Source organism: Mytilus trossulus, chromosome 12 (genome assembly GCF_036588685.1).
Source record: "Mytilus trossulus isolate FHL-02 chromosome 12, PNRI_Mtr1.1.1.hap1, whole genome shotgun sequence".
Taxonomy (NCBI): domain Eukaryota; kingdom Metazoa; phylum Mollusca; class Bivalvia; order Mytilida; family Mytilidae; genus Mytilus; species Mytilus trossulus.
Genome location: NC_086384.1, coordinates 48,900,408 through 48,927,129, shown reverse-complemented (window position 1 = coordinate 48,927,129; position 26,722 = coordinate 48,900,408). Strand labels below are relative to the sequence as shown.

At 30.8% G+C, this 26,722-nt stretch overlaps 1 protein-coding gene across 1 annotated transcript; it reads left to right on the top strand.

Moving 5' to 3' along the window:
* The first annotated feature begins 5,427 nt into the window (after nucleotides 1-5,427).
* On the top strand, nucleotides 5,428-24,284 carry LOC134692525 (serine/threonine-protein phosphatase 6 regulatory ankyrin repeat subunit B-like). Its single transcript, XM_063552982.1, has 4 exons — nucleotides 5,428-5,936; nucleotides 6,478-6,707; nucleotides 8,477-8,573; nucleotides 20,176-24,284. Exons 1-4 carry the CDS (start codon nucleotides 5,714-5,716, stop codon nucleotides 24,282-24,284), a joined length of 4,659 nt encoding a protein of 1,552 aa, XP_063409052.1. The 5' UTR covers nucleotides 5,428-5,713.
* The last annotated feature ends 2,438 nt before the right edge of the window (nucleotides 24,285-26,722 follow it).

Genomic DNA, 26,722 nt, shown 5'->3' with positions numbered 1-26,722 from the left:
AAATAAAGTATTATAAAAATTATCATAGTTACTATATCAGCTAAACAATTTGGTTCAAGAATTGAGATCAAATAACAGTAAATGTAAAAATAATGCATTTATTTCAAAATTATCATTTGAATTTTACTGATCGAATGATCATTAGTATAGAAAGCACGTTAAAATCGATGAAAAAACTACTTAAATCTGTCTTCAAAAAGCTCAGGGGTATAAGAAAAAATGTTTCTAATACCTTGCAAAAATGAAGATTTTACTATACTTAAAAAAAAATGATAAAATGTTATTTTTCATGGTACGAGTCGTTCAAAATTGCCAAAATTTGCGTAGATTGTTCGTGAAAATGCACATATTTTTTCTAATACATATGAGAAAATAGGTTGTGTAATATATTTTAAGAAAACAAAAAGCAAAAAAAGGGTGTCACCGAACTAGTTTTCTAGCTACAAATAAAAAAGGATAATTTCCTTATATGTCCAGTATAAATTTTGTAGTAAAACAGGTATCTCCACTTTAGTGGCTTACTTGAAAAATTAATTGAGGCATAAATACTTGGTATTTGTTAAAATATTTTTGATAATACGAGGAATGACCAAGTTTTCTTTGTATACATAAACAGTTAAACCAATAAATTGCAAATCTGTCGCCAAATTTGATGATTTGAGCACTGAAACATTCTGAATAATTACTGTCATTCAAGATGGTGGTATACCGGTGAACTGCCTTTGAATCGTCAAATCTCTAATTCGACTGCATAGATGTTTCTTAGAAAAAAAATATATGTTGATATTTAAATTTCCGTTTTAACGATTCAAATTAAAAATATGGTCACCGACCGTTTTTACGGTAACCATCATTCCAAATCCAAAACGTCGAAATAAAGGTAACGTCATCGCGTTACAGGCCGTAAAACGTTGATATTGTTGTTTTTCACGACAATAAAGGTAACAAGTTAAGATAGCAATACACAGTTAGAAGTTTAGTTTCGCATTATGGCCCCTGTGAATTTTTTACGACGTAGTCGGTATACTTTCGGTTTGTGCACTTTGAACTTAAGGACGCTTCACTATGGCTACAGACTACGCATGCTCGAAAATCCTTTCTGTGATTGGACAAAATGCTGTAACGGTGGGTGATTTGGTTGTGTTTGAAAAAACGTCTCGAAAATTATATCGTGATGGAAAGCAAGTGAAAAACTATAAATATTTGAACTAGATCTTTCAAAGATTCATATTTTTATTAAAATAATTGTTTTTCCAATAGCTTTTTGCATCCATGACAGCTGTTTATTCGGGACAATTATATAATTATATAATTTTTAATGTAAACTTTTTTGTACGAACGTTAATGACTTTTAGAACGCACCTACGCATGTGAGATTTCCGCGGGGTTTTGATGAATGAAAGATACTACTTATACTACCAATAGTTTCTAGCTTTGTTAAGAGCTGTTAAATAACACGATGGCAACTACACATGTTTCACAGGAAGAAAACAAATTTTTGAGAATGCAACTGTTGTTGAATGGAATTTCACCGAGGGCTGTACGTGCACTATTTGATAAAGAATTTCATCCTTCTTGCTTAAATGCCTCTATTAAAAGAAGTGAATATACAAAATTGAAAGACTTGAAATCAAAACGTATCATTACTGCAGCTCAATGGAAATTACTGTTTCCATGTAATGGTAGGTAAATATACTTTACCAATGTTTATCATAGTTTTATTTTCATATTTCATAATTCTGAATTTAATAAAAGAATATATGCATGTACACTGTACATCTTTAAATTGCTGTCATTGACGTCTACCTCAAATCTCCTTTTATTTATATATCTTTAAAAAAATATTATTCTTTTGAATACTGTAATTGTACTAATTTTCAAGATTTTCGCGGTTGGTTTATTATCGCGAAAAAAATATACGCGAATTCAAATCAAATCTTTCAAGTGAAAGGCAAAAATTATAAAATCGCTAAAATAAATACCCGTGAACGTGCTTAAAAAACACAATTCGCAAAAATAAGTACCCGCGAAAAAAAACTAAGTACAGTATAACATATTTAATTTATTCATTTTACTTCATCATGTTGTTTTGTACGAACGTTAATGACTTTTAGAACGCACCTACGCATGTGAGATTTCCGCGGGGTTTTGGTGAATGTTAACAGAAAGATACTACTTATACTACCAATAGTTTCTAGCTTTGTTAACCATGAATTAAGTTTAATGTTAACAGTAGTAAATGTATATTTGTACCTTTTTATTTGCACTAGATTTTTTGACAAATAATTTTTTTAGGTGTCATTACAATATTCTTATATATTATTGCCTTAATATAACCAGATTTAGTAAAGAATTTCTTGCATTTACATTCAGATGGAGATTTTATTAAAGAGGTCCTGCATCATTAAGTCATTGTGCTTCTGAAGGCTATCGAAATGATAGCTTTAAATTGTACTCAAATTTAAATACGTCGGATATCTTTTTTAAAGATAGTTCTTGTTAAATATGAGGTTTTGTTCAATAATTTAATGTTTAGATACTTGAAGAATGATATACCGTTTTAGTGGGTTTATATGAACGTTTAGATTATTTTAGCATGTTTTATATGCCATTTTTCTGTTTGACAGTCCGTATTTCATTATTCTTACCGCCCATAGGCCCATAGGTTCATAGATTATTGTAGTGTTTATCAACAGAGATTTTGCGCTCAATTCAATTCAATTTTATGGAAAAACATGCAGAAATGCATATGATTTTTTTTTAACCAATTGATAGATATAAACCTATTGTTTTAAGAAAGGTATCACTGTAATTGATTAAATTTTCCTTGGGACCAAATTTTGGAGACTTTTGTGACATGTTCATACCCCTTTTTTGCTATATTTTGTATCAAAGAAATGCAGATTGTTTACATGGTTACACCCAAGAGGACTTTTTTTTCCATTATGACCATTAAAATTTCAAATCTATGAAATATTCTCTTTCTATAGATATGTAACACTCCCAAACGTGTCCTTCCCCCCAAACGTGTCCGATTCTCCCAAACGTGTCTTTTCTCCCTAAGCGTGTCCGAAATGCACAATATTCCCCAAACGTGTCCGATTTCATAACCCCCAAACGTGTCCGATAATTGTTATTCGCCAAAAACGTGTTCAATATTTAACGTCAAAACGTCACACGTCTTTTAGCGCTAATACATCTCCTAATTAAAAAATCGCTGATAATGTTAACGGCAATTCTATGATGGGAGACACACGTGATGAAGTTGTCATTTATCAGATTAAGTTAAAATTAATCTGTTATTATTAAGTAACTTTGACTGCAGTTGCTTATTGTCCAGTTGCAAGTATTTCATATTCATTTAGAGCGGACATACACATGGAGTTGAATTTATCGTTAACTTTGTTAATTATTTTGTACTTACATGAACTCCGATGATGCCTTTTATATTTATCCGAATATTGCACGGCGGGCTTTTAACAGCATTTTCTTTCATTTTGTCAATAGTTTGTGTGTATTTCAAAAGCTCATTAAATCACATAAACTGGTTATCCGTTTTTTTAATAAATTTTAGGTTTCCACCATCACTAAGGACACACCAGATAAGAAACATAACGTCCACTGCCAAATATTTCATTCATAAGTTTTATATAGATTCTTTTTTTATGAATATGACTGTTATGTGATTAACGTCGGTTTTAATTGCAACTTTATTTTGTAGTGTATAAATAAACTTTAGACTGTTGATTACGTATTGTCCAGTTGCAAGTACTTTATGCATATTTAGAGCGCGCAATAGTTTTGCAAGTTTTAATGTTTTTACAGTTGTACTGTACAAATTAACTTTAAACTGAACTTTAAACTGATGATCGCGTATTGTCCAGTTGCAAGTATGTCATGCATATTTAGAGAGAACATACAAGTTTTAATGTTTTTGCAGTTTTATTTAGAGAGAACATAGGCAACATGTTTTTATTTTTTTTACATTTGAACATATATGTTTTAATGTTTTTACTGTTCTATTGTTAAGATAAACTTTTTACTGATAGTTGCGTATTGTCCAGTTGCAAGTATTTCATGCAAATTAGAGAAAACATAGAAGTTTTAATGTTTTTTCAGTTCTACTGAATAAATAACTTTAAACTGTTGCGAATTGTCCAGTTGTCAATATTTCATGCATAATTAGAGAGAATATTAAAGTTTTAACGCGCAGAGAAAGGGACACTTTGATCCGTTAACTGTACAGTTTAACTCAACATGTTTGCTTACAATTTACATACGATATGGCCGAAATGACGCCCCCACTTTAACCCAGTTTAATTCTTACGGTTTGATAAAGTACTAACGTTACGTGCGATATGTATATTTTTAATTAAATGGTAAAATAAGTATACGTTAATGAAACAGCAATCACCAAATAACGCTTGATATGGACAAGTTTTGGGGATTGGACACGTTTGGGGGTTAGTTGAGAAATGGACACGTTTGGGCGTTTATACAAATGACACGCTTTGGCGTAGTTTTCAACTAGACATGTTTGGGGGAATCGGACACGTTTGGGGGGAAGGACACGTTTCTGAGTGTTACAGATATATACATGCATACCATAAATATTAAGCCTTATGTATAGTACAGGGTTTTAAAAAATTAAGAGTGTCAATTTTAATTGTTTTTGTTAACTGTGTATTGCTACCTTATGGTATTTGACAAAGCAAAGGATTGCTTATATTTAGACAAATCATACCAAAAATCTAATGATATTTAGATTAAAGATACAATTCTGAGTGAGAAACATCTTTTAGTATGATAATATATATTAATTTAAGCTCCATGATATGATTACATTGTATTGTCACTTCTAAAATTGTCTTAAGCTGAAATGATGTCTTACACCAGCTGTTTTTTTTTTATTCTTAGTTAAACCCATTCCAAAATAATAAACCAAATCCTGCACTCTACTGCAGTTTTGTTCTGATGAAAGAAAATGAATCATTTGCGATTATCTGTCATCTCGGTTGCTTATTTCTATTGCTTTCTCATAACTTTAAGTTCCACGTTTGCCATTATATATTATGATGTGCTTACTCACTGGGTCGATGTTATGTCGGTCAAATACCTTTAAAAAATCTGTCTGTTCAAATTCCTAGGATCAATGAATTGATAACAAAATTTGAAATTTCACCTAAAATTTCGATGCAAACTTGCGTCTAAAAGTAATATAAAGTTATCTTTTTTCCTATCTGCTGTCAAAACATTTAGTATGAAATTTACTATTGAATATTAAGGGTTGTCTATATACATTTTGATGTACAAATTCATGATGATATAGTGATTGTATGTCATTTAGTGAATTTGTAAGTGTTTAAATGGCAGAAAGCCAAAGGTAACAGTTAAAAAAATACCTTTTTTTCAATTTACAGACAGCTAGCAGCTGGAATCCTAAATTTCAAGAAGTTCAACAATAAGACTTTCGAGACAAGGAGGAAAAATCATTTCACATTTTATATCACTGGACAACTCGAAATACCGGTCTGTTGAGCAGTGTATAGTCGGACTTCTTACCAAGTTATTAAGTTAACGCATCATTGTATGCTGGAAATTAAAACAACAAAAGAGACGAAACAATCATTACCTGATGTAGGAAACGTGAAAACCTGGTATTAGCAGACAACACGACAGATTAGAATCAGCCCAAGAGCTGTTAAATAACACGATGGCAACTACACATGTTTCACAGGAAGAAGAAAATTTTTTGAGAATGCAACTGTTGTTGAATGGAATTTCACCGAGGGCTGTACGTGCACTATTTGATAAAGAATTTCATCCTTCTTGCTTAAATGCCTCTATTAAAAGAAGTGAATATACAAAATTGAAAGACTTGAAATCAAAACGTATCATTACTGCAGCTCAATGGAAATTACTGTTTCCATGTAATGGTAGGTAAATATACTTTACCAATGTTTATCATAGTTTTATTTTCATATTTCATAATTCTGAAATTAATAAAAGAATATATGCATGTACACTGTACATCTTTAAATTGCTGTCATTGACGTCTACCTCAAATCTCCTTTTATTTATATCTCTTTAAAAAAAATATTATTCTTTTGAATACTGTAATTGTACTAATTTTCAAGATTTTTGCGGTTGGTTTATTATCGCGAAAAAAATTCACGCGAATTCAAATCAAATCTTTCAAGTGAAAGGCAAAAATTATAAAATCGCTAAAATAAATACCCGTGAACGTGCTTAAAAAACACAATTCGCAAAAATAAGTACCCGCGAAAAAAAAATAAGTATAGTATAACATATTTAATTTATTCATTTTACTTCATCATGTTGTGTGTCATCATTTAAAATCAATTTATAAATGGTTTTCATCAATATTCTCAAATTCATCAACTGAAATACTAAGATATACGGAAACGTGTTTATGTTGAACATAAAAAAAATTGTAGTCATGCATTGCATTCACAGGTTCTGAGACTTTTGATATAACTTTAATGGTAGTATTACTCCGGAACCTGACAAATCTTTCTCAACCTACCGGTGGATATGACCAGTTACCACCGAGAACTGATATAACACCAACAGCTGACGTAGCAAGAATCAAGTATTACAGAAACCAGCTAGCCCATAATGGCGATTTTGAAGATGGAAAGATAAATAATGTGTCATTTTGTACTGCTTGGGATGATATCAGCGGGGTGAGAACATTATATTTGAACTTATTAGTAGATTATGATGACATAAACATGAAATAATTCGTTATGAACATTGTGAACGACGGACATTTTTTGATTGCAAATAACATTGAAATTGTGCACCGTATTTTGAGAGTAGAACAAGGGACATATTCATCGATTATTGCCATTTATTACTATAAACTTAGTTGTGACTAAGTAAAAAGTGTATTTTTGTAAACTTTCCAATTTGTTCAAATAAGTTGTCAGTCAAACATCCATTTAAGGACAGTTAACTGGGCGGTGTTTTACTTTGTGAGTTTCAATTAGAGACATCATCTCGTTGAACCGTGGTTCACACATTGTTTCATTTATGTTTTGAAATTAAGTTATATCCATCTATATGGTAGACTATCAATCAAGTCTATATGTGCCTGCCAAGAAAATGTTACTTTACATAATTTGTGTTCTTTATTTCTCTAATTTTTGTGCTATTTTCACATTTCCTGACCGGTGTGAGAAAAAAAGTTCTCCTCACTAGTGAAAAATCTGTTCTCGGCAAATGATTAGTCGAAATTTGATTAAGACGTCGAAATGTTTTGTTTTCTTCTCAATTTTTCTATTGTGACGTTATGAAAAAAGACGACCTTGCCTGATGACGTCGCATATAAAGAGCACAATTTTCTGAAAATCTTTGAAAAAGAACGATGAAAAGCATTAGAGAAACAGATTCCGACACTATAACTCGTGTATTACGATATTTCTCCACTCTCGACAGTTAAATTTTATTATTTAAAGGGCTCGGCAAGCCTCGCGCTTTAAATAATAAAATTTAACTGTCTCGAGTGGAGAAATATCGTAATACACTTGTTGCAGTGTAAGAATCTATTTATGTCATAGTGATTAGACAGATAACGAGATACGGTATAACTCGCAACGGGAGAACTATCCACTTTGTATAATGAAGCAAATATTAAAAAAAACATTTCGCTCTTTAACATTAGAAAAACATATACTGCTCGATAATAAAAGCCCCGACTTAAAATAAAAAATTAATACAAAAAACTTACAGCCTTATCTATTTTTATATTAATTTGCAAAAATCAAATATGACAGATATTTCAAACTTTTATGGTCTCATCTGGGGTGTGCTGTAATATTACAGTACATGCATTGATATTCAATCAAGTCCTTAGTGACATGACCTATGATACTTATTTTTGTCTTCATTTCGATGAAAGTAGGCTTGTGATGTAACACTGTGAACATAGAAATCAAATATTATCGGCATATAACGGTTCTTCAAATTGACCTTATGACCCAATGACGTAGCACTGAATCTCTGTTTAGAATATCAATACCAGAATATCAAGACCCTTTTTTACCTTTGATATTACCTCCTAGTTTATCGAGATTTGAAATAATAATAATAAATAAAAGAAGTATATTTATTTACAATAGTGAGAGTCCCTTGGTCATAAATGTTTAGAAAACTCCTCTACATTTTGTAACTCGAGACATTTCGGTCAGTTCAGTTCGAACGAACAAAAATGGACAGTGTTACAGCAAAAAGAAAGTCAGCAAAACAGTCTGTGTAAAAAACTGATATATCAAAAATTAGAAAAGTTGACAGAAGTCTATCTTGAATAATGTACAACAAAACATTTTGAATTTAGAAAATAAACACATTTCAGTTGAGGACAAAAACATATCGCATGTCCGTTATTATCCTGTATTTATTGCATTCATATTGTCTGTCAAAGACAAACTATCATTTCTTTCCAATATCATAGGCTGTGAAAAGACTTGGTGGCCAAAATATGGAGGACGAATGTAAAGAGCTGAGAACAAAGCAACTAGACAATTCAACGGTACATTGGAACATAAGATGTAAGAAAATACAACAATGTTGAGTCAAAATTTCCTTAGAAGTCGCAATACTCACTTTTGTCAACGTGTATCGTATACCTTTTACTCTTGCTATTCTATGCCTTTTTAAACACTCTTCTCGGGTATAAATGTACCGCTGATCTCTTTATCAACATTTACTGCAATTAACCATTAAAGGTAGATAGGCAAGATGAAGTCTATATCTGATTAGATCTTGAAATAAAAACGTCATCTATGCAAATGAATATAAATGAAGTTTTCATTTCCTTTTCTTACGTCTATTGTTTTGAAGTGTGTCACGTTTTATTTGTCGATTAACATTCATCACTGTGTCTTAACCACACCGGCAATATTTGATCGGACTCGATGGTATCTAATGACAATGACGGAACATCAATAGACAGAAGACAGATAGGTTTCTTCTTATATTCTTATTTTGTTTATGATATCGAAGAATATATATACATATACAACTATTTTCTATTGTGATATGCAATATTTTCTACAACCGTTCAATATTTACGGAGTAATAAGTAAAAATGCACATCAAAATTACGAATTGAGTGAACCTTGTCTCGAATTTGTTTAATTTATCATTAAAGTGTTCACATTGTACGGAAAGAAATGTACGGGAAGATAGACGTTGACACGGAGATTGCAAAACTAGTCATTATGAGCATCTCAATACTTGTATATCTGTGAATGGAACGAAAGAAATGGGTCATGTCAAAGTAAAATACACCGGTTTCGTCATTGTTGTTTCTACACAATCACCCAGTTTCGTCTATATATATATGTCACCCGTTTTTTTATATATTTTTTAACCAACAATTTATGAAAAGCAACGTTAAGACGGATCTGAACATTGTCTTTCGAAAGAATTTAAAGATATATTTATTATAAAGTAAACTTGGCGTGTTAACATTTATTTACATAGAAAATTATAGTACTACACATGTTCCTAATGAAAGGCGTATCCGTTGTTTCACTGATCTTCAAACTAATTTTAAATGGAATATAAATACTCAATAGCAAACACTGATATCTAATTGGTTTTTTTAACATTAACATTATAATATTTTTTTTATAGGTTTTGAGATGCATCGCCGTATGTGACCCCCCTTTTTTTTTTAACAAAAAAAACCCTAAATAACGCTTAATAAAAAAATTCAAATCATCATTAAATAGTATGCAGAATTTTACATTTATATTTTTAAGAAGTGTGTAAAGTTTGATGAAATAATGATAAATCGTTTTGAGATATGGCGTGACATGTTAACAAAACACACTCCTGATTTACTTACAAAGTTCTGTAACTCAAAACGATTTATTTTGATTTTCACTGAAAGGTTTACAGATCGTTTGACCATTTCAAGGAATAACTTTGTTAAGTTTCATGAAAACTAGATAAGCTGTTCTCAAATTACGGTGCTACATGTTTACGCTGGACAGAAGGATACACGGATAGATAGAATGACGGACAGAATGACTGATACATGGAGGAACGGACGAATGGAAGGAAGGACAGACGGACGGACAGACGGATGTATACAATAATACGTCCTGTCAAAATTGTGACGGGCGTGTAAAAACGCAATGAAATGGAGAAAAAACTCTTAATTAAAGGTCAATAAGTTTTATTAGGATATCGGCCCAGTCGATTTATTTGTATATCTTCTTGACTTCCTAAGTCATTTTTGCTATATGACTTTTATATATCTATGTTTGAAAATAATAGATAGAAATTTATAAAAGAAAGTTCAAATTCGTCTTTAAGGGCAATGCAATAACTCCTTTAAAAACGTATTTGAGAATTTTATAGTAAATGGACAAATGGTAGAGCTCGACATTTTGAAGATAATCACCTGCTGGCCCTTTAGAAATGTCTATGTCTACAGCTGTTTTTACATAATTGACATCATGCACTTGCATGCCCTCCTTTGTTTATTTCTTTGCGCCATGAAGGAAGGCCATATTGATTGACAAGCGGGGTCACAGTAAACTTTTCAAAACTAGATACCCTAATTTTAATTAAAAAAGACATAGGATTTTAAATAAGGTTTGTTAAATGCATCCTAGTAATTTTTTATGTGAACATTTTGTAAAAAAATGTATTGAAAGCCATGATAATGAACGACGGTCAATGGTGCCAAGTGATGACAAAAAATCCACTTTTCCTGTTGGGTCAAGTGAGCTAAAAACAATCAAGAATTCCAAACAAAATTACACCGTTCTTGAATTAAAAAAAAAGTGTAACAACTGAAAATTTCAAATTTCACGAACCGGATCGGACATAGCAAACAACTTCACTTGAGGTGTTTTTTCAATAGTAAAAAGAAGACATATTAAATAAATTTAAATGTACGCACTGACATGTCATAAATGCTTAATCGGTCGCAATTCAATGTATGATGAAGGTCTGTGGCCGAAAGAAAAATAATATAGAAATGAGGTCAAGCGCAAGGGCAATGAAGATATGGCAAATAAGGGTGGGGGGGGGGGGGGGGGGGGGGGGTGGAAATCGTTAGATCTGTGTTCCATACTTGTATGTGTTACAGTCAAACCTTCTAACTTTTATCTGCAGATTGATTCAAATAGTTCAAAACACTATGAATTTGAATCTTTCAGTGTCGCTTTTTTAAAAATATCAATGAGAATGTTCATAATAAACATAATCAAACTCACATAATCCGAATTCGCGGGTGTCCCTGTTTTCTTATTTTTTACAATATTTTAATTCGGTATACACTTTATAAGATAAGTAGCGAATCTAAAAGATGTATAGATTGACCCCCCCCCCCCCCCCCCCCCTTCCCTCGACCCCACCTTTGATGCATGGTAGTTGTAATCCTGTTCTTCCTATACACATTCATTTTCGATGTCGATTATGCATGCGTATATACATTTGTCTTATCATCAATGTGTAACCTTTAGAAGATTTATTTTTAACGATCATAGAAAAGATTACATACATAGAATGATTAGATTACTTATAAAGTTGTTCATCCTTCATGTACGAGAAAATCACATATTAATCGTGTGTTTCGATTGTTTAAGACCGTAAAGTTTAACTCTTATTTCTAGTTGAAACATATTTTCCATAATTCATATAGAAAACGCATATTTGAGAGCTTTAACCTAAATTTGCGTTATAACCTATTTTCTATCTATTCTACTGTTAAAAAATTTTGAATGCGAAGTAAAATTAAAATTAAAATTATTTGTGTTGTCAGAGTAGGAATTCTAGTGTTTGCTTATTATTTATTTGAATCTGAGACTTATCATATAAATAATAAGCCGTTGTCCTGTGAAAGAACTTGTTTTCCAAGGACCCGGTCACAAAACTCCTTTTATAGCACTAGAGTTACATTATCTATTATGCGATTATGATTTTTTTTATTCGACCAAACCGGGTTATGCATTATGAAATCTATGACCAAACCGGGTGGTACACATTGAAAACACCGGCCAGTTCCATTTTGACATGACCCATTTCTTTCGTTTCATACTCAGAAATACAAAGAACATTGAAAATCGCCAGTAACCCCAACAAATAATCTGCATGACGCAACACGAGATGAGGCTGCTAAGAAGCCAAAAAAGAGGCGCTAATTTTATATCTGTTATTAAATCAAAATACAAAATATAAGACTATAGAACTCTTTTATTTTAAATTATAAAAAAAACTTAAAAAAATGCATTTTGTCAATCATATTTTTCACAAAACAGTATGTATAGCACTGATTTCATTTATTTTTAACTGTATATATTATTCGAGATATGTCTCAAAATGTTTGTTGTTATGTGACACAGCTGATGAAGGTTGTCCACTTAAAATATTCAGACTGACAGATAGTCTAATCAATTCCAATAATGAAGATTATAAATGGTCTGTTCTTCATGAAAGTTTTATCCTGAAAAAGAAAAAGACAAATAAAAATAAAAAATACATTAATGTATGTGTATTTAATAAAGTGGATTTTTTTTTAATTGTGTACTAGAGAATCTAGATATGTGCATGATAATATTTATGTCGGGTTACTATAATATTAAATTAAAGTAGTTACCAGCTGCTACTAAATATCCTGATCCAGAAAACATATTAATCCATCTTGAAACGTCCCCATCAAAAACGGATGAAATTAACATTGACCATAAATTCTATAAATACTTTAACGTTAAGGTCAAACTATAGAACGTATACAACTAAAAGTAGAGAGCACCTGGACAGCGAAAGTCTAAAACTATTGCAAAACAAACATCATATGCTTGACGAATATAATCATCTTGAGAATAGGTTATCAATGCTAATTATGGAAAAGATCGATAACATAATACATTTTACGGTACGGGAAAATAAACTGCTAAAAATATTGTTTAGGAATACACCGACTATAAACATAGAGACAGTAAACAAAGCGGTATTATTTGAGAAAAAAACAAACACAGACTGAAATTCATCGTTTAAATACCCACGATCTGAAAAAACAATCGTAATTAGTGAGGCGTATAACGGTTTTTCTCAGGTAAAACAAATGTTATATCAGTATGTAAACTGTCCTATAAATAATTCTTCTCGGAAAGAAACAAGACTAAAAGAATTTAGTTTTAAGTCAGTCAAAAGAAATAACAAAATAATAATTAATAAAATCAATACCAATTGCCTCATTATTAATGGTAAGAAAGATAACTCACCATGCTATTGTATGAAATTTAAAATATCCAACTATAAACCACCATGAAAAACTATTAGCACATCTGTACGGTCAATGCTAATGGCCTACAGCAACCTGAAAAAATAAATAAAATAGTAAGTTGGGCAAATCAACAAAAATGTGATATAACTTTTATACAGGAAACTCATTTTACTAAACAAATGGAGGATACTTTGTTTAAAGAACTTGGTAAAAACATTTTCAGAAGTGATGGTACCAGTAATTCACGTGGAGTAGCAATATGGATAAAAGATAGAATTAATTTTAAAATTATTGATGAGCATAAAGATTCTGATGGCAGATTTATTTTAATTAATATTGAAATAAATGAAAACATTTACACGCTAGTAAATATCTATGCTCCAAATAGATCAAGAGAAAGAAATAGTTTTTTCAAAACAGTTAAATCAAATATAAATAAATATGGATTAGGTCAAACAATTCTTGGGGGAGATTTTAACGACATCTGGTCATTAATTGATACAAAAAATAAAACTAAATCCTCTAAAAAATTTGATAAACCAGTAACAGGTTTAAAAGGGCTTATAAAATCATGTAAATTGATAGACATTTGGAGAAGTAGAAATAAAAATCTAAGGCAATTCACGTGGTGTAGAAAAGATAGATCAGAAGCCACCAGAATTGATTACTTTCTGATTTCAAAAGAAGTACAAAAAAATTGTAAAAGCTGTGATATAAGACCTTTAGTACAGAAAATAACTGACCATAATGCAGTATCTTTGAAAATTAATACTGAAAGAGGAAATAAGGGGCGTGGCTACTGGAAATTAAACTCCAGTGTTTTAAATAATGATGATTATGTAAATGAAATAAACAAATTAATAAACAGATATGAAAACGAATCCATTAACTGTGATGATTTAGGGATACTATGGGATAATTTGAAAATAGAGTTAAGAGATGCAAGTTTAGACTATTGTAAAAGAAAAGCCAAATTTAAAAAAGATAAAATAAATATCCTAGAAAATCAACTAAATGATCTCAATAATAAAGCAAATAATGGTACAATTGTTAATCATATATTACAAAAAGAAATTGAGAATTTGGAAAATGATCTAGATTGTTTATATAAAGACAAAATTAAAGGACAAAAAATAAGATCAAGGGTTAAGTGGTTCGAAGAAGGGGAAACAAATAGTGCATACTTTTTGGGACTAGAAAAAAGTCGTCAAACAAAAAAGATTATAACTGAACTTTATGATGAAAATGGGATTCCAACAACTGATCAAGATAAAATTCTAAATCTACAAGTGAAATATTACAAAAAACTTTATGTGTCTACTAATCCTTGTGAAAATGAAGTTAAAACATATATTAATGAAACAAAATTAACAAAAAAGCTTAAAAATTCCGATAGTGATCAATGTGAAGGGAAAGTAACAGAAATTGAATGCACTGATGCAATTTTTTAAAATGAAGCTTAATAAATCCCCTGGTCTTGATGGACTGACAGTGGAATTTTATAGGCAATTTTGGACAAGCCTTAAACATATTGTTGTCAAAGTATTTCATTATAATGATGAAAAAAAAGAACTTACAAACTCACAAAAGAAAGGTGCAATTTCACTAATTTAAAAAAAAAATGATCCTCTTTCATTAGATAATTATCGTCCCATAACTTTATTAAACATTGATACTAAACTATTAGCTTATGTGTTAGCTCAGAGACTTAAAAAAAGCACTACCATCGATTATTAGTCTAGATCAAACAGGATATGTTAAAAATAGATATATTGGTTTTAACATCAGACAAATTCAAGATATAATAGATTATTCTGAGAAATTTAATATAGAAGGAGCAATCCTTTTCTTAGATTTTAGTAAAGCTTTTGACTCACTAGAATGGACTTTTATGACGGAAACACTGAAACGGTTTGGATTTAAAAGTAGCTTTATCAGATGGGTGGAAACTATGTATAACGACATTAAGGGATGTATCTTAAATAACGGGTGGGTCTCAGGTCCGTTTAAAATATTTCGAGGGATACGACAAGGGTGTCCGATTTCAGCTTTACTTTTTGTTATAACAGTAGAATTAATGGCAATAAGACTTAGAAGTAATAAAGATTTTAAAGGTATAAAAATTACATTAGATGGAAAATCTTGTAATTTAAAAATTTGTCAATTAGCTGATGATACAACACTTTTTCTTCAGTCAAGGAAAGAAATAAGTTTAGCTCTCAGTATTATTGAAACATTTGGAAGTTTTTCAGGGCTTAAGCTAAATAGAAATAAAACTGAAGGGGTATGGTTAGGACGACTAAAAAGTTCAAAAGATAAATATGAAAATATAAATTGGACCGACAAACCAATCAAAAGCCTTGGAATATATTTTGGGTATGACAAAAAAGAGTGTCAAACATTAAATATTGAAAAAGTGTTGGACACATTAACGAAACTTGTAGAAAGATGGGCAAAAAGAAAGTTAACAATACTTGGAAAAATATTAGTAGTAAAAGCTCTTCTTCTACCAAATATAACCTACATTGCGACTAACAGTGTCATTACTAAAGAAAATCTACAAAATATAAATAAAATCTTATATAAATTCATTTGGAACGGAGGAAAAGATAAAATAAAAAGGTCAATAATAACAAAAAACTTCGCAGAAGGGGGGTTAAAAATGATTGATATAGAATCCTATATAAAATCTATACATTTAAAATGAATTATAAAAATATTAGAATCAGAAAGTGCAAATTGGTCTGTATTATCAAAACTATACCTTAATAAATTTGGAAAAAACCTTCTTATTTTTAAGATGAATGTGAATAACACAAAATTGCTAGATAAAAACATATGGAACAGTACACCAACCTTCTATCAAGAGATGATAAAAACATGGATAAATGTAAATAATTGTGAAAACAATCATCATGATCAAATCAATAATTATTTAGAAATCAGAAAACAAGTTATATGGGGAAACAAATTCATAAAATTTCAAGGAAAATGTATGTTCTTTGATAACTGGATTGATAGTTACATACTATATATAAACGACATAATAGATAAAAGAGGAAATATATCAGAAGAAATAATTATTTCAAAATTAAGAAATAAAAGGAATTGGATTTCTGAATTCTCAAAACTAAAAAAGTCCATACCAAAGCAATGGACGGACAAATTTAAATCAGAAGAATCAATCAAAACAAAGGTCCATATCAACCGAACAAAAACTAAACTTAGAGATTGTAATGATGTTCTAACTATTAATGCTAAAACATATACAACTTAGTATTAAGTGTGTCAAAAACAGAAATACCAGTAGGATTTTTCAAATGGGAAAGAGTCTTAAGCAAAGGGAGACTAATAAATGAATTTAAAGACTCTAATAAATTTAGTTTTGAATATCTTAAAGATAATAAAATAAAAATGTTTAGGTGGAAATTAATGCACTTTATTTTGCCAAATGAGGTGTTGCTTTTTCAGTGGAAAATTTCACAAAACAATTTGTGTTCATATTGCAATGAAATAGATAATTATAATCATGTTCTCATTACATGTTCATATCATAAAACATTCTGGAAATCAATGAAAGTTTTACTTAAAAAAGTCTTCATAGGCGAACATGTGATAAGTCTTCATTCGTTGGTTATAGGATACAAAATTCATGACAATGTATATTATGCGCTAAATCATTTGCTTAGCTTAATGTTCTTTTCAGTCTATAAATCATATTATGTTTCCAATAAAAAAACCAAAGCAGTAGACACTTTAAAAATTTTGGAATATGAGGTAGAAAATACTGTAGAATTATATAGTATGACCAATACAGAGATCAGTAGTTTATTTACAAAGGTGTTGAATATTTTGAAGTATAAAAATGAAGTCATTTTATAGTTAACTTAAGCTACATTGTACATGTATAGAAAAAAAAAGATGTTATAGATCTAGATTATGTGTGATTGCATGTGTTTTTTTTCTTCCTTTATTATAAATGTACTATGCAAGTAATTATCTGTAAGTGCTATGCCTAAGGTGTGAGTATGTGTGAAAGGTATGGAAAGAAATTTGTTTGTAAAATTTATCATGTGGCAAAGATCAAGAATCGACTGTAAGCGCAGAAGTTTGTGTGTACAGTAATTATTACTAAAATGTATGAATGATAATGTGGATAAACCAGATATATTAGTGTGTAGGTGTGTGTGTCTTTGTCAATATATAGGTACTTCGACACGTGTACACTAAATATGTGTGTATTGTTTACAAACTTAGACAGGTAAACTAAAGGTCACGACACGATACTTATCTAGGTCAAATCAATAACAAACTTAATAAGGATTGAAAGTGCATCTGTCAAAAATATATTTACACTCCAACTTACCTTTACGCAATAGTATTCCAAGCTTTTAAAACCGCGTCGAAATTAATAATCCAAATTCACGAAACACTTCAAAAAATATTGTCCAAACACGAGGATAAAAAAAGTCGTGTGAGGTCACTTGACCGCAATTTATCTTTGATTAAATAATAAAAGAACCTAAAATGTCATTCCGGATGAATGATCAAATTCCGTAAAACAATTATTGTGTGTAGATATTTTTTATATGAATATATCTGAAGATAGTTTAAGTGATGTAGAAAAGACTATTGTAACAAATATAATGATAGTTTAATGTGTGAATTAAAACAATGTAATTTATTAGTTAATTTTACTGAATATTATCCCTGGGTATTCAGTTGTAATCTAACAGGGAAACTTGATGAAATGCTGTACACCAAGTTTAATCATTTAATTGTTAAACAGCAATATGCGCAATAAAGAATCAATTAGAGTGTTAAAAAAAAGAAGAAATACAAGTATTGAGATGTTCATAAAAACAAATTTTGCAATTTCCGTGTCAGTATCTATCTTCCCGTACCTTTCTACCCGTACAATGTGAACAATTTAACGAGAAATTAAACAATTTCTAGGCAAGGTTCGCTCTCAATTCGTCATTTTGACGTGTATTTTTACTTATTTCTCCATTAATATAGAACGGTTGTAGAAAATATTGCATATCACAATAGAAAATAGTTGTATATGTATATATATTCTTCGATATCATAAAAAAAATAAGAAAATAAGGAGAAACAAAGCTCTCTTCTGTCTATTAATGTTCCGTCAATGTGCTGGATGTTAGATACTTTCGAGTCCGAACAAATTTTGCCGGTATGGTTTAGACACAGTGTTCATGTTGGCTTAGTTCATAAACCAAGTAGTTTCTTATGAATATCTATCTCTTGACGTAAACCTCCATTAAATATAGATATATTAAATTGTAGTATATGTGGCAATGAAATAAATTCCCGTCTAAGTCACAATTATTTTTAATAAACCATTATAGGCAAAGTGAAACATTCGACACTGAGCCTTAACCAAGACCACTCGCCATGTTATAATTCATTACGACCTCTCTTAATCAGAAGGTCACTACATCTAATACTTTCATATTATTTTTTGAAGAGTTATAACGCAGATGGTTTGAAAAAAAATCTGTTTTACAATGGATAGCAAACAAGCTTCATATAAAAATTGCCTTCGAAACTACATTTGAAAAATGTTTTTGGAAAGAAAATCAGGCATAATGATTTAAAGTTGACGATGGAGGTAACAGAGCCTCTTGATAAACTAAATAAGGGAACCTGTCGTATCCAAACGAGCAGCACCAGCAATTTGGGTGCATCTTTTATAATGTTATTAATACGGCAGTCATCGTCAATGTCCAAAACAGTAAGGACCAAAAAGGACCAACAACATATAAGATCTTAATGCCTTCGACATCCAATGGCTGACATTTTTCTATTATATTTTGTAACTATTTAAATATGAGTTTCTCTGATGAGTCTTATGTAGACAAAACGCGCGTCTTGTGTATTAAATTATAATATTTGTACCTTTGATAATTTTTTTGAATCTACGGAATTGAAATATGGATCGTGTATTCAGCCATAATAAGTCAAAATGCTTAATTTGCCAATTTCATGTGAGGATAACCTAATGAAATATCATCAGATGTCCTAAAAGCTACATTAATCATTTAAAAATTATTTTTCGTTAAACCTTAATCGAGCATAGTATGTATCTGCATCTGATTTTTTATTTGTGTATATAACGAGAAGTCAGATCGTCACTTTTTGTGATTTTTTTTTGTGGTGCTTATTTCTTACGAAAAAAACATATTATTTGTACTGCACCATACGCGTCTCTTCAATAATGTTAAATATTATTCATTTCGATAAAACACAAGAGTACGTCCGGTAAGGACCGATTTTGGCCTCAAATTTCAGTTTCATCTGAAGAAAGATTTTGACCACTTTTTAAACACTAAAGTTTCTATTTCGTATGATTTAATTAATGTATGTGAAAGATTTTAACTTATTTAGTCATTAAAAAGGATCCGATTCAAGCTCAAATATGAAAAATCTACCAAATATGCCAAAAAATGTCACTTTTCAGATGATTTTTTGTCAAAAACGAAAGTGGCCGCATCCGTGTTCATCCTTAATTTTTTAATATGTTATGTATTATCATCAAATACAACTTCCGTTTCAATATTTTGGATAAACACGAATGCGGCCACTTTCGTTTTACACGGAAACCGTCTAAAATTTAAGTAAAATGCTGGAATTGTTAAGATTTCAGAAATTTAGCATGACTTAATGGTGCTAGTACCCAATATATGTGCATTGTATTGTCAAAAACAGCCCATATTAATGTAGCAGAACCATTTTACTATCTAATTAATAACTAAAAGTTTACATTTTAACAATTTTGTAAAACGGCTATATTTTGGGGCCAAAAAGGGGTCTTACCGGACCTACTCCTTTAATTTTATCTCAATTGATCATTTATACATTTGTGACTTTTTTTTATATTCTAGTAAACTACAATCAGATATTAGAACAGTGGAAAACGAATGACGTTAATTTTATAGAGACCAGAGCAGCAAAATATGTTCTAGAATGTGTTCATGAAAATAATTGCGTTACTATCACTGCTAGTTCTGGTGTAGGAAAGACAGCAACTCTCCAACATGTTGCTTTGAAAATGAAGAATGAAGGGTATGATGTACTATTGGTAACCAATCCACATGATATAATTAAATTTAACAACCCCGATCAGAAGACATTATTTGTTGTGGATGACTTTTGTGGAACATATTCTATTAACCAGTCTGACCTTAACAACTGGGAACCGGTAATCAAACTTGTTGAAGAAATCATTAAAAATAAACTAACAAAAATTATTGAAGCCTGTCGATTACAAGTGTTCAAAGATGAAAAATTTGATTACTTAAAACTTTTTAGAACAAAAGTTTGTAACTTGTTATCAGATGAGTTGTGCCTGTCACAATCAGAAAAAACATTAATAGCAGAATTATATCTTGAATCACAGGCATCGGAAATTATCAAATATTGTGATATACATGATTGCTTTCCACTTTTGTGCACATTGTATCATGATAATCCTGAAATTGATATTAAGGATTTCTTCAAAAACCCATTTTTAGTATATGAAGCAGAACTAGAACAATTGAGGAAAAACGGACTTTTAAGTAAATACTGTGCCTTGGCATTATGTGTAATGTCTAACAACTTTTTGGTAGAGCGTGTATTAACAGACGAGATAAATACAGCTATGCAAAATAGTATAGAGAACGTATGCGAGGCATGCAGACTAAATAAAGGAACATCGAGGTTATTATTTCTTGATGAACTTAATTCACTTGAACATACATTTATCAAGAAAGAACAAGGTGTATACAGAACAATACATGATAAACTATTTGATTTTTTGTCCTACTATTTTGGAAAAAAGATGATAGAGTGTGTTATCAAGAATGCACATAGACAGTTAATTATGGAAAGATTTTTATTTGAAAAGAGAGACGACATGGGCAACGACAACTTTATCACTATTGTTCCACCTAAATATCATAAAATTTACATTGAAAGAATGATTGCTGATTGGTTGGATGGCAGAGTTTTTCATGTGTTCAATAACAAGAATATGATCATACCAAAGTTCCAACAACTTCTGCTTCGTTGTGTGAATGCATTTCATAATGCATTCCAGCGACAATTAGCACAAACCTATGATATCGATTTCAAAGGTACAGTTTTGTTGTATTGTAGCTTTAACGGTGATATTCATTTCACTGAATGGTGTATATATCATGATGTTGATGTGAACCTCTGTACATACGATGGTGTTAGTCCTTTACATGCAGCATCTCAAGAGGGGCATATTGAAATAGCTACTATTTTACTTAACAACAAGGCAGACACTAATACGTGCTCAGAAGGTAAAATGTGTCCACTTTATCTTGCTTGTCAGAACGGACACATAGGTATTGTAAAGTTATTACTGGAACACAAGGCAGATGTAAATAAAGTTATAACGACAGGAGAATCTCCACTGATTAGGGCATGCGAAAAAGGATACACAGATATAGTAAAGCTATTATTGCACAACAATGCAGACATCAATAAGTGTGCAGACGGTGGGATACATCCACTGTATGTTGCTTGTCAAAACGGACATATTGATATAGTAAATATGTTACTAGAACACAAGGCAGACATTAATAAGCTTATATCTACAGGATTAACTTCACTGTTTGTTGCTTGTCAAGAAAAACATATAGATATAGTAAACATTTTAGTTGAAAACAAGGCACACATTAATAAGCATGGAAACGAAGAAGTAACTCCACTGTTCATTGCTTGTCAAAATGGATCGTTAGATATAGTCAAGATTTTACTGGACAACAATGCAGACATTAATGAATGTACAGTTACAGAAACATCTCCTCTGCTGATTGCTTGTGAGTTTAATCATGAGGATATTGTGAAGTTGTTACTGAACAACAATGCCGACATCAATAAGTATCAAGTGGCAGGTGCATCTCCACTAATTGCGTCTTGTAGAGGAGGGTATAAAACTATAGTAAATATGTTACTTGAGAACAAGGCAGACATAAATAAGTGTACAGATGATGGTACATCTGCCTTATTTATTGCTTGTTTAAAAAATCATGAGGATGTAGTTAGGATGTTACTAGAAAATAAAGCAAACGTTAATATATGTAGACATGAAGGAGTATCTCCACTGACTATATCTTGTCAAGAAGGGTATAGCAAAATAGTTAAATTGTTACTCGATAGCAATGCAGATATTAATAAGTATAGAGACAGAGATCTATTTCCACTGTTATTTGCTTGTCAGAATAACCACGTTGATATAGCAAAGTTGTTACTTGACAAAAACGCAGATATAAATATGTGTACAAATAATGGAACATCTCCATTGATTATTGCTAGCCAGAACAATCATTTAGATATAGTAAAATTGTTACTGGATCACAAGGCAGATACAAATAAGCGTATAGATACAGGAGCATCTGCATTAAGCATTGCTTGTGAAAATGGTTATAAAGATATAATACAGCTGATGTTGGATAGCAAAGCAGACATCAACAATTGTAAAAATAATGGAACATCCCCATTATTTCTTGCTTGTATGCAAAACCATTCAGATATAGTAAAGATGTTGATTGATGACGGAGCAGACATAAATAAGTGTGCAAATAACGGAACATCTCCCTTGTTTACTGCTTGTCAAGATAATCATATTGACACATTACATATTTTACTTAACCATAATGCAGACATAAATAAGTCTACAGATAATGGAACATCACCCCTGTTTGCTGCTTGTCATAACGGCCATGTTGATACAGTAGATATTTTACTGAACCACAACGCAGACATTAATAAGTGTACAGATATTGGAACATCTCCCCTGTTTATTGCTTGTAAGAATAATTTTGTAAATATAATCAAGATGTTACTGGACAACAAGGCAGACATAAATAAGTGTGCAAATGATGAAACATCTCCCTTGTTTATTGCTTGTCAAAACAATCACAAAGAATCAGTTAAGCTGTTACTTGATAACAAGGCATGCATTAATAAATGTAGATATTTTGGAACGTCTCCACTGATTATGTCTTGTCAAGAAGGATTCATAGATATAGTGCAAATGTTACTTGACAACGGAGCGGACATTAATAAGTGCTTAGATAACGGGGCATCTCCATTATTTCTAGCTTGCCAAGATAATTTTTTCTACATAGTAAAGATGTTGTGTGAAAACTTGGCAGATATAAATAAGTGTACAAATAATGAAGTATCTCCACTTTTTATCGCTTGCCAAAAGAATTATATACATATTGTAAAAATGTTACTGGAAATGAAAGCAGTCATAGATAAGGGAACAGATAATCAAACAACCCCGTTGTTTATTGCTTGCCAGAAAAATCATGTTGAAATAGTAAAGCTCTTACTGGACAACAAGGCAGACATTAATAAGTACACAGATGAGGGAATATCTCCACTGTGCATTGCTTGTAAAAATAACAATATACATGTAGTAGAGCTGTTACTTGACAACAAGGCAAATATAAATAAGTGTACAAATAATGAATTATCTCCACTTTTTATCACTTGCCTGAAGAATCATATACATATTGTAAAAATGTTACTGGAAAAGAAAGCAGTCATAGATAAGGGAACAGATAATCAAACAACCCCGTTGTTTATTGCTTGCCAGGAAAATCATGTTGAAATAGTAAAGCTGTTACTGGACAACAAGGCAGACATAAATAAATGCACAGATGACGGAATATCTCCACTATTTATTGCGTGTAAGAATAATCACACAGACGTTGTGAACCTGTTACTGAACAAAAAGGCAGACATTGATTCATGTAATTTGTGTGGTGTATCCCCTTTAGCTGTAGCTTGCTATGAAGGTCATATAGATACTGTTAAAATATTACTTGAAAAAGGCGCTGATTACACAACGAAAGCTATAAAAGATAAAAATGATGGGGAAGTATTTCTGTTATCGTCCGAACAAATAGCTAGCGGATATGGTTATCCTGATATAGCAGCTTTAATGTTTAAACATTCTAAACAGAAGTAAAACGAAGCAGTTCACTGGTATTACTGGATCTTATTTTCTGTTAGAATGGTCAAAATAATCATGGATCATATAAGTAATGTATGACAGTGTAAAAAAGTATCATGATCATTAAACAAGACAGATCGCAGCCGAAATCGCATTGAGTTTTTATAGAAATGATGTATTACTTGAAAGTATGTACTCCCTAAGCAAATGCAATGATTTAACAAGTATTAGATTACGACGAACAAAAACATTGTATCAAATTAAAACCGCAAATTAATCGTCATACTGCAGACATATACTTCATATTATCAGATTGTTTTGAACAATAGTACAGCATATTTTTGGGTTTTCTTTTTCGTTTGTGAAACAAATGTGTCCATATCTATTTTTTTAGCAATGGCGTTGTCATTTTATTTTCGGTCTATGAGTTTGACTGTTCCTGCTATCTCTTTTCTGTGACAGTCGCACATAATTCCATTATAGTGACAACAATTTGTAAGCAAGACAGACTTAATAGGTAAAACACTTTCTAAATCACTTTAAAACAAATACTAGTTACTGATGAGACAAGGAAACACAAAATAGCATAAGGACAAAGTGCATGAGAAAAATGAGAGACACAAAATCATAACTAACCATTGGACAATAGAACAATGGTGGGATGTACTTAGTACGTCATAAGTATATAATAAAAAATGGATCAACTGTTAAAGTATAAACTAGAGGAACTTTAGAACGTACTTTCGATGATAAACAACTTCGTCGTATATTATTTGTAAAGTTGTTATCTAAACAAGATCGAAACAGAGGTGAACGGAGTGAAATTGTCATCTAACTTTTTATGAAAGATAAAAAGGATATACAAACTCAAAACGGTCAACGTCATGGCTACAAAAGTGGAAAAGACCACAAGACGAACATTAAAATTGTGTCACTTAAATTCCAAATAAACAACATTTTCTAAATCTTTGAAACTAATATTGGGATTCATAAACCTGGTCCATCAGACTTTATCAGCAGAATAATATATTGCTATACAGTTTCCATTCGATTTTATATATTTTGAGCCTACTTTTAATGTTAAAACATTTTTTTTAAAGCACCTTGATGTCCTTTGCTTTTATTATAAGTTTTCAAAATGTTGATGTTGACCGGACATGTTTTGTTCTTAAACAGAAGTGAAAGCAAATAACATGCACATTTATAATTTAGGGAATAAAGGCTCATAATACAGTTTCAATTCGATGTTATACTCTTTGAGCCTACTTTTAATGTTAAAACATGTTGTTTAAATTTTGAAATCACCTTCATGTCTTTCTGCTTATATTATAAGTTTTAAAAGTTTTAATTTTGACCAGACATTTTTTGTTCTTAAATAGAAGTGTAGGCAAATAGCATGCAAATTTATACATTGGGGAATATGGCTCTTTATACAGTTTCCATTCTATTTTATATTCTTTGAGCCTACTTTTAATGTAAAAACACGTTGTTTAAATTATGAAAGCCCATTGATGTATTTTTACTTATATTATAAGCAAATAGCTTGCACACTTACAAATTGAAGGATAAAGGCTCATAATGCCATTTAATTTATGCAAAACTAAACAAATTGATTAGATATCACAATATTAAGGAAAACAGTAGTCTTTTATAACATTCAAATAGGAATAATTTTAAAGAAATGGTATATCTTCCAACTTTAACATCCAATCGTTGCAGATTAAGTTTACAACAAAAACACAGAAAGCTTGAATTATTTTATGCAAATCGTATGTTTTGAAATTCACATAATCAAATAAAATAGATTTCCGTATGACGCAATCTTAATATATTTTATGAAAATGGTTTAAAAATGCCTATAATAACTAAGAACAAGAATTGAAATTTCAATACAGAGTTAATTAAGAATTGAATTGGTCAGAGGTCAAGCATTAGATTAAAACCCGTACGTGCGTTCATTTAAATCATGTATGTATCAAATTACATATAGTTTGATTTAGCCTAAACATAATCTGTATTGAGTCGAACTCTAAATGTTCTCTAGACTTTTATGACCTTTTATGATCTGTTATCAGGTACAATTTTGTAGAACTTTGTGTTAGCCGGTTAACGAATCTTAAACTTTTCAAAAACAAAATAAACTATAGACTTGTTCATAGTTGCAGCCGGGTTTACCCCCCAAGAAGAACGTTTACTCTGGTTTCGTCTTTTTCTTTTAATAATATTTTTCAATGCATTTTGTTTTTTCGTGATTAGCTCAAGTGTTAAGTTAAGAACAAAAAAGAATTACAAGACCTAACATGAACTGTTTTGGGTCAAACTAAAAAAGTCTGTAACTTTTATGACCTTTCATGATCTGATATTTGGAACAAGTTTGTGAAACTTTGTGTTCGCCTGTTGATGAACATGAAACTTATCTTTTCAAAAACATCATGAACTATACTTCTTCATAC

Coding starts and splice junctions, on each gene's coding strand:
- LOC134692525 (XM_063552982.1), top strand. CDS start 5,714: ATGGCAACTACACATGTTTCACAGGAAGAAGAAAATTTTTTGAGAATG. Junction 5,937..6,477: donor ATTACTGTTTCCATGTAATG/GTAGGTAAATAT, acceptor TTGCATTCACAG/GTTCTGAGACTTTTGATATA. Junction 6,708..8,476: donor CTTGGGATGATATCAGCGGG/GTGAGAACATTA, acceptor CCAATATCATAG/GCTGTGAAAAGACTTGGTGG.